Source organism: Sinocyclocheilus grahami, unplaced genomic scaffold (genome assembly GCF_001515645.1).
Source record: "Sinocyclocheilus grahami isolate Dianchi unplaced genomic scaffold, SAMN03320097.WGS_v1.1 scaffold1641.1, whole genome shotgun sequence".
NCBI classification, from domain to species: domain Eukaryota; kingdom Metazoa; phylum Chordata; class Actinopteri; order Cypriniformes; family Cyprinidae; genus Sinocyclocheilus; species Sinocyclocheilus grahami.
The window spans coordinates 10687-20479 of NW_015506820.1; the positions used below are offsets into that span (position 1 = coordinate 10687).

Here is a 9793-nt window from a genome sequence, read left to right on the forward strand (position 1 = left end):
TTTATTTATTCCTTCCCTTTTCTAGCTTGTACTTATTTGAACAATGCCTAAAACTTGGTATTTCAAGCACTTCCTGTGTCTGTTTGCTTCTTTAAGAAGAATCTCTTTATGTATTAAATTACAATTTTATGCCCCAATTGTAAGTCGCTTTGGATAAAAGCGTCGGCAAAATGACTAAATGTAAATGTAAATGTAACTGACAAAAGGACAAAATGCTCTTTTGTTTAGCACTTTATTTAACTCTACCATTCAAAAACTTTTGGCAGTGAATGTGTATTACACACATAAATCTGTACTGTATGCAGAACTAGAGTTCTCACCTCTCCTGCACTGTGGCTGCGCTGGCGGGTCAGGTGCTGTCGGTGAGCCAGCAGGCCGCTGGACCGGGAGTTCTGTAAGGGCAGCCGTGGGTCAATAAATGTTGTGGCACGACAGTTATGATCCACAAAGAAGGGCTGTAATACATAAACACATAGACAGAGAGTGTGAGCAAAGAAGCGTCTGTGAAACATCAGCAGAAGTATACGGAACGGACAGGCCGATTAGAATAAATAAGACAAGCATCTGTTCATTGTTTCTGTCAGAGACACTAATTAAGGCATTAGGAAGCCCACCAGATGGGCCTACATGAACATCCTAAACTCAGCTTTCAGTTTCTGTCTGTACAGTTTGTCCCATCAGACTACTCATATGCAGTTCTAGAGGCCCCTAAGAAAGAACAGGTGCACAGTTCCCAAGGGAGAAAAAATACAAACACACACCTTCTCAGTGTGGTCATGTTTCATCTCCCAGCCCCGTGGCAGCTCCAGCTGCTTGTTGGAGAACAGATTGAGGAAGTTGACAAGGTCCCGGTTGTGCTGGTACCGTTCGAAGTGTTGGACGTCCCGTCTAACTTTACTGATCATGTGCTTCAGACACGTATTACTTGTGAACATGCGATAGGCACTCTAAAGGGAAATGAAGAAAACAAATCAGAAAATTATTGTACGGCTCTTTTAATACTTGATTCTGATTGGCCAGTCGAATCACTGAGCAATTAAATATTTTGTTATAATGGCCTGACATTACAAGTCTCTATGCTCAAGGCCCTAAAAGTCTCATTTTATTCTACATTTTCTCTTATATCAGCACAAGTTAAATAGCAAATTAGCACAATTTTGCAACAACAGTTAGTTACCGAATGCAGGAAAAATGACCTGAGAGGAATTGAATATGAAATGTAAGCATGAAATCTTTGTTAGATGGCTAGAAGCTCAGGAGTCCCCATTTAAAGCAATAAGAAAAAAACAAGAGCTCAGAAAAACATTGTAAGGGACACAAAGACCTGAATGAGACAGAATTTAAAATAGAGGAAAACATTTTACAATGTAGCTAAATATGTTAGCTAAAATGTATATAATATAATATAATATAATATAATATAAATTATTTGTACGGTTTTATTGATTTATTTATTGTTTGTATATGGCATGCAGAAAAAAAGTTATTGTGGCCACAAATTAAGAATTCGCTCCCACAACTTAATTTGTGGCACGTTCTCTTGTTTTTCCTTCACGTATTATGTGTGGTGCTCTGTAGCTTTGTAATAATGCTGGCTATACATTTTCAATGACTTAGTTTAAGGTGTGTGTGTAAAGCACTGATATCTGTGTCTCTGTGTGCTTTATCTCACAGTATTAGAATGCAGAACAGAGAAGAAGTCTGGACTGGAGAGGAACTTTGCACCAGGAGACTGAAGCAGCAAAGCCAGACGAGAACGTGAGTTGGCTTGACCCATAAAGCCGTCCCTTCGGTATTCTACACGAGAACAGACACATCAATAAGCACAGACTGAACAAAATCCACTTATTCTACCCAGACTATGGCATTTTACATTTATCTCAGCATAGTGATCATTTACTTTCCTAAACACCATCATCTGGAGTTCTCACTTTGATTGACAGCTTACCACCGATGGAGTGGGGCAGCAGTTCTGTCTCTTCGGAAGGAGGATCATCCACTCTTTGTTCCTCAGACCTTTCACTGGTCATTGTTCTACGAATACTCTGATACCTGCCAGAGAGACAATACAGAAATCACACTTTCAGAAAAGTATTACATTACTTTGCACAATCAAACTCCTTGTCACAATAATTTATTTTCAGGGTTTCGTTTTCTTTTAAGTGGACAAAAGGTTCAATGAATTTATCGCTTATGGTTATAACAATTAAACTTCCATTTTCAGTTTAATGGCTTAACATTTTTGCAGTGTGCAAGTATTTTTTACAATCAAATTCAAAGTCTTAACAGTAAACAAACTTGAATTTGATGTGAAATCCATGCTGGGAATTCTATCGCTTCACATGACCCTCTCATGAAATATCAGGATTCCTATTGAAATTACTGCATTTTGCTCACTGAATTTTGCACACAAAGGTGAATGGGACCACACCTTTGCTGCACAGCTAGCAATGTTTGGTTTCAAGAACTTCATAAGAAGATTAATGTATGGTAAGTCTTTAAAGAATGTTCTTAGAATGTTTTAAATTGATTCATAAAGACATTAGGAGAATATTTTGCTGGGTGTCCTCTCAGCATTAAGTTAGATTTTCAGCTTTGTAATATTATATGACACGTGAAAAATATAAGTTAATTATCTAACCTGCGGTTGAGTTGCTCCATCTGCAGTATGGAGCTGGAGCGGGTCAGACCCTGAGGAGCAGGTGGGCCAGTGGGTCTCTGCCATGTGGTGGTGCGGTTCACATGATCCACAAAGAAGATACGGCCATGACTGTCAATACGAGCCTCCCAGTCTGAGGAAAGAACGGTGGGAGTGTGATTGTACCTGATTAAGTTGTCAAGCCGAAATGGCATTCAGTAATTTGGCGAAAGTGTCTTTACAAACAAACAAATAACACATAAGCAACGTATTTACACACACATAAAAGACATGGAAGCACATGCAGACATACAGAAACACATACACACACTCACTGGGAGGTAAGGGCTCGTCCACACGCTGGTATCGGTGGATGTCTTGTCTTACAGACGGCAGAGAACGAACACGCTGATCTCCGTTGATCTGAGGGACACCTGCAATATTTTACATACGGCATCAGGATGTATTCTAAACTCACATTTGATTCCTTTTCCATCTTAAAATGAATTGGCAAGCGAAGGACAGCTCAATGATTCAGAGAATACCTAATTCTGATTCTGTCTCAGTAATGAAAGTCTCGGAGTCCACAGATTCTCCATCTACTGATGGCATTAACTCCTCTTCTTCTTCATCCTCCTGTGACACACCGGCTGTCGCCTCCAGGCTCCATCTTCTGGACATTGTGTCCTCAGTCACATCTTCACATTCCTCTTCCTCGAGGTGAGTCAGAAAACAAGGGCATCAGTCTCGAATTTAAATGCTGCTTCACTAATATCAGCCTTTTCCATGAAATCAATCATAATTCTGCACAGAAATTGAGAAATACTTTCTCTGCGGTAGAATTACTTGCTGTGTAATAATGTCAGACAGCAGAGCATCAATCATTTGATCATTTATACTTTCACTTCCTCATTATGAATGTTTGTAAAAGAGGATGTATGATTGTGACAGGCTTACTGAAATAATATTACTCAACTGTCTCAGTTAATGACCTCAGAAAATCATCTCATACTTTACATACAAAATAAATAAATGAATTAAAATAAAATGAAAAGAGCGATTCCAATTTGCTTTCTATTTAAAACAAACAAACTAAAAAGATGAATAGATATGGCGTTTGGTCTCGTACTGTATCGCGTACCTTGTCAGTGGCGTGCGCTTTGCTTGGCCATTTGTTGGGATAAACAGGAAAGTATGTCCAGCTGAATTCAATTTGAGTTTTGTTAAACGAATTAAAAAGAAGCTTAGTTTACCGTGGAAGCGGTCGTGTGAAGACCGAAGAGTGTAAAGACCATCGACTCTACCGTGCGACTCCACCAGACAGGGACACCGGCAAAGGATAAGTAACATTATCGCTTTTTATTTCTCCTCTTTCTTATTACTTGTTTCACTTCTGTTTCAGTTTTTTATAACCATTTCTTACTATGTGTCAGTAAGTTGTTGTTATTTTAGCATATGTGTTTGGCTCAGTGTTATTTTTTTAGGATTACTGATAAACTAATGTACTTTGATTTGTATTAGTTATCTATTTTAGTTACAGTTGTAGTAATGTTGTCATTTTATTCGTTTTTTATTATGTCTATATAGGTTTTTTTATTAAGTTTTAGTTTTATTTAATTTGAGTTATTTCAGTACTTCAACATACAAAATGGAAATGAAATAATATATATATATTGAATGTATTTATATATATATAAATATATATATACTGTATGTGTGTACATGTACATGTATATGTGTAGTATTTATAGAGTTTTAGCTTTTAGTTTTAATTACTTTTTCTTATTTGTAAGTCACTTTGGATCAAAGCATCTGCTAAATGACAAAGTAAAAGTAAAAGTAAAGTAAATATTCATTAAAAGAATGAAATTCTTGAAAAGCAAACTTTATTAAGAAATGTGGCATAATCTTTTATTATTATTTCTTCAAAGTCATGTGGTGCAACCAATATGCAGATAATTTGATCTTTTATGACAAAGCAAGTGGAACAACATATATTCAACTGACACTTATTTTGAACAGTGTAAAACTGTTTCAAAACCATTTAAAACAACATGAACTCAAGTAACTAAGAACTTGGCACATGTGATTTAAACCAGTGTTATTTTAGTATTATTTATACACTATTATAGTAGTTATTAATATTTTTAATTAGCTTATATATATATATATATATATATATATGTGTGTGTGTGTATGTATATGTGTTTAGTTTTCATTTTAATTTTGTTATGTAGTGATTTTTATTAGTTTTTGTTTTCTATGTTTACATTTATAATTGATTTAGATTTTAGTTTTAGTAATTTAAGTACTTAAACTTATTTTTATTTCCAAAACATTTCTAATTTTGTGGAATTTTTTAAAGTATACGTTTTCATATATTATTTATAATAAATTTTTAAATGTTTTAATGATTTTTTTAATGATTTGTATTAGTTTTATAGTTTTTATTAGTTAACAATTACAACACTGTTTTAAACTAGATTTGTAAAAGGACTGGACACTTTTAAAAGATTGTGGACACTCTTAAATGTCATTGACCCACTTAAATTAATTAAGTCTTCTTTCAGTAAACCGGCAACTGACCTGAGAAGCAGACACAAGGCCCGGGCAGCAGTCAGATGCCATTGAAGAGATATCAACTTCAGTTGCCAGCTCCTCACTGGGTGCCAGCCCCTCTTCCTCCACGTCCTCCTCCTCTTCCTCTTGCCTCTCTATCAGACTGGCAGTTTCCACCTCAGGGGCCACTGAACTCGGCACGACTTCTGGCTCAGGAGCCACCTCTACGCCTATATTCAGAGTCTCTATTTCAGACTCCAGGCCAGCCTCTTCTGGAGGTTCCTCTACAGTTCTTTCAAACACAGGTTCTGTAATTGGTGGTTTTGGGGGGGTGTTTTGAGTCCTTGAAGCACCATTAAATGTAGGCAGCGTAGCCTCTGTAGCAGTGGATCTTTCCTCATCTTCATCTGAGTCAATATGCAACATAGCACTGAGGCGCGTATGTGTGGGAAAGCTGGATCGTAGTTTGGGAGAAGCTGCCCCAAAAGGCCTGTCTCCCGGGCCCTTAGGTGCATCAATGGCATCAAGCTGCTCACTGAAAGAAACCTGGAGCGGGTCAGGTGAAGAAGGGGTTTCATCGTCCAGGGTGGTACCATACATCTCTGTGTCTGGGGAGCGAATGCTGCTCCCTTCCCCATTTCTATGGGAACCCAGGGAGCCGGTGGGGGAAGGGCCTGCTGATGGGACAGGAAGAGGATGGGGCAGTTCTTCATCATCTGAAGGGGTTCCAGGAGCTCCATTGAGGGCTGCTGCCCCCAGAATCGTCTCAGGAGAAATGTCTATGAGAAGTGGGTAAAATGATCTCAAAACCATTGAAAATTAACAGCTTAGTCAGCGTAAATGTGCATGTGATCTTACCATCTTGGCCCATGGATGTAACATCCACTTTAAAGTGCATTTGACCACTCACATGATCAGTGGGCAAGCGACGACATAGAGAGAAGCTCAGTGATTGGTTCCTGAAGCCATATAAACACACAAATTTATTTACACACATTGAGTACTTTTGTAAATTTTGGAGTTGGTAAGATTTTTTTAATGTTCTTGAAAAAAAAGTCTCTTATGCTCACAAAGGCTGCATTTATTTGATCAAATACATTTAAACAATAATATTGTGAAATATAATTTCAGTTTAAAATGAAAAGAGTGGTGCTGAATATTTGTGTGTAAAACTTGATACATGTTTTAACTTTTTTTTTTCTCGAGCTTCTTTGATGAATAGAAAGTTCAAAAGAACAGCATGTATTCAAAACAGAAATATTTCTTAACATTATACAAATGTCTTAATTAATTCAATGCATCCTTGCTGAATAAAAATTCAGCGCTGCCATCACAGAAATAAATTACATTTTAAAATATATAAAAATAGAAAACAGCCATTTTAAATTGTAATAATTTCACAATGTTACTGTTTTATTGCATTTTTATCAAATAAATGCAGTCTTAGTGAGCATAAGAGATTTCTTTCAAAAACATTTTAAACAATCTTCTCAACCCCAAACTTCTGTACAGTAGTGTATTACTGATCAGTTATATTGTAACTAAAAGCAGTGTTTATGTTCAGAAACATGTTTGTTTACATAAATGACACATTATAGTATGGTGATGATCAGATGAGATGCTGCCATGATGCTCACCCTGATGCGTGTCTCTCCAGCAGCATCTGCACCGGAATGTTCAGTTGACCCAGAAAGCGCTTAATAATTGGTCGACTTTTAGCAAACTTGTCTTTAACCTCAACCACTAAGACGTCTGTCATAAGAGCCACAAAAGTGTGTTTCTAGATGGTAAAACAAAGAGAAAAGCGGAATAAAAAAAATAAAAAAACTCATCTTGGTCTGAACTGTTTCAGCACTTGTTTATTTGCCAGTGAATGTGTCTGTATTTTCATGCCCTGCATTAGAGAGTTTGTTTCTCTTTGTGTGTGTGTGTGTGTGTCACCTCTCCATGCCACAAAGGATTAGTAGTGTTAGTTGTAATGCCAGATCGTCTGTCTTGGCCATGATGAGAAAATGTCGGAAAGCAACTTCTCTTGCCAGGATGAATGCTCATCTTCAAATAAGGGTCTGGATTAAAAAACATCCCCTTCTTCAGCCCCACAGCCCGGATATCTAAAACAAACAACAGTCCAATTAGCAATAAAAACAGCTTGAATAAATCTGCCAATAGGATAACAGCATTATAAGTTATTTGAAGAGTATAAATCATCATTTGATCATTGCCTTCTGTCTCTTACACACAGAAAACGTACCTGATAGAGTAAAGCTGACCAATTTTCGGCTGCTGTCTGAAGCTTGCGGTCCTTCACCTTGACCGTCGACCTAGAAGATAGACTGATATGAGAGGCAACATACACCTGGCCTTCTTATGTAATAAACACAGACTTACAATGATAAATAATAAGTATTTTAAGCAGGGAACAAGCTCCCATATCTATATGACTGAGTTCCCTATATCCATCCAGTGACATGATAAATGGCCTGCACTTATGGGAACTGAGAAATGTCCGACCTTCAAACACATGTGAGGATGCAGTCAAACAGCCATTTAGCACTTAGTACCTCATGTACTGTATAACCTTTACCAATCATAGTCTGGCCTGTAGCGAACAAGACAGCTACAGTAGCTACAGAACAGTATTTTTAAATCTTACTGACCCCAAACATTTGAACTTTGAGTGCAACTCATGCTGTTTTCAGCACACAAAAATAGCTCATAAAAACACACTTTATATATATCTCCAGTGTTTTTGTGAGCTATAATGATATCAAAAGAATAATGTCTGCATACACACACACCCACACACACTCAAACTGACCGAGGCTCTGGGGTTCTTGACTGTGATGCAGGGAGTTGTGGCTCTCAGCGCACCGCTTACTCCATGATAGTACTTAAAACAGATCCTTGTCTCAGCTAGAAGAGATAACCAGAAAAGTGCCAGCATAATAAATCTGCCCATCATATTTGTAGAGTCAGCCTGATATTTTGTACAAAAAAACATTACACTTCTTTTTTATAACTTTAAAGGGATAGTTCACCCAAAAATGAAAATGTGATGTTAATCTGCTTACCCCCAGGGCATCCAAGATGTAGGTGACTTTGTTTCTTCAGTAGAACACAAACAAAGATTTTTAACTCAAACCGTTGCAGTTTGCCAGTCTTATAATGGAGGTGAATGAGAATCACAGGTTTGAGAGTAAAAAACCAAATTAAACCCTGCGGCTCGTTATGATACATTGATGTGTAAAGACACGAAACGATTGGTCTCTGCAAGAAACTGAACAGTATTTATATCTTTTTTTTTACATCTGATTCACGCATTGTCCGAACAAATGGACCATTGACACTCTATCTACAATCTCAATTAGGAGTGTCAATGGTCCATTTGAGAGATAAGTGGCGGTAATGCACTTATAAGTCTGCGATCCGCCGTAAAGCAAGAAGAAGAAGACGCCTCATGCGCCTGCAGGTGAGAACGCGCCGCCCACAGGACAGTTCGAACAGTTCAGACATTGCGTGAATCAGAGGTAAAAAAACTATATAAATACTATTCAGTTTCTTGTACAGACCGATCGTTTTGTGTCTTTACACATCAATGTATCGTCACGGGCTGCAGGGTTTAATTTGGTTTTGTTTGTGTATGTTTTTTTTACTCGCAAAGCCGTGATTCCCATTCACTTACATTATATGACTGACAGACTGCAACGGTTTGTGTTAAAAATCTTAGTTTTTGTTCTACTGAAGAAACAATCACCTACATCTTGGATGCCCTGGGGGTAAGCAGATAAACATCACATTTTCATTTTTGGGTGAACTATCCCTTTAAGCATTGCTAACATGTTCAGTATTTCAAGCTGAATTCTGGGCCCCAAGAATGTAAAATAAGTCAATGCAATTTTAAAAATCTTCTGTCTAACCTCCTAGTCCATTAAATATTTTATAACATCAAGGTGAAGGTCAGCTGTTGGCTGCAGTGTCACCCACCTTCAAGGAAGTATGGCCCTGCCTCCAGCCTCCAGAAAATCTGACCACACTGTGTACCGTTAACCCCACGGTTCTTGCAATCCCACATATTTGATGGACAGGTCTCATCTGAAAAAAGGAAAAGAATAAATAAATAAATAAAACAAATAATTGCATCTGCATTTGTGTGTGTGCATGTTTATAGCAGCTGACATTAAATCCATTCTGGACATGCCACCTGTCTATTTATTTTTATGTGGCAAATTGGTGGTACAGAGAGCAGAATAAACCCAATTAGCAAATCAGCACCCCATCATGATGACAAATTTCACTAGCAATACAGATTCTACAGTGGCAGTGTAAATTTCATTACACAGCATTAGTCATCTACTAACGAACAAATGTAGGGAAGATTATATTGAAGCCATTACTGAATGTTTGCTTAGTTGTCGAAACTTAGAGCCCCTTAGGGATAATACCCTTGCAAAGGTAAAGTTTGCTGGCCTTCAATTCAGTGGTTAGTGGCTTTGTGCCCAGATGTATCACTTTGCTCCAGTCTCATATTTTTACATGACAGTGAGGATTTGGGATCTTAATGTTTAAGGAGGAGGACTGAAGGGCACAGAGGGTGAA

The 9793-nt window shown here is 37.6% G+C and overlaps 1 protein-coding gene across 1 annotated transcript in view; it reads right to left on the bottom strand.

The window, feature by feature from the left end:
• The window catches only part of LOC107571717 (E3 ubiquitin-protein ligase HECW2-like), a 21405-nt gene that overhangs the window by 10360 nt on the left and 1252 nt on the right, over positions 1-9793 (bottom strand). The window contains exons 2-15 of the mRNA XM_016258053.1: positions 9182-9289; positions 8016-8110; positions 7449-7518; positions 7139-7308; positions 6835-6977; positions 6056-6156; positions 5225-5976; positions 3184-3352; positions 2974-3072; positions 2642-2792; positions 1949-2052; positions 1673-1797; positions 762-947; positions 321-455 (exon numbers count right to left, since the gene is read on the bottom strand). Of these exons, the coding sequence (XP_016113539.1) occupies positions 321-455; positions 762-947; positions 1673-1797; positions 1949-2052; positions 2642-2792; positions 2974-3072; positions 3184-3352; positions 5225-5976; positions 6056-6156; positions 6835-6977; positions 7139-7308; positions 7449-7518; positions 8016-8110; positions 9182-9289 (2408 nt within the window). The remainder of the gene's footprint in view (positions 1-320; positions 456-761; positions 948-1672; positions 1798-1948; positions 2053-2641; positions 2793-2973; positions 3073-3183; positions 3353-5224; positions 5977-6055; positions 6157-6834; positions 6978-7138; positions 7309-7448; positions 7519-8015; positions 8111-9181; positions 9290-9793) is intronic.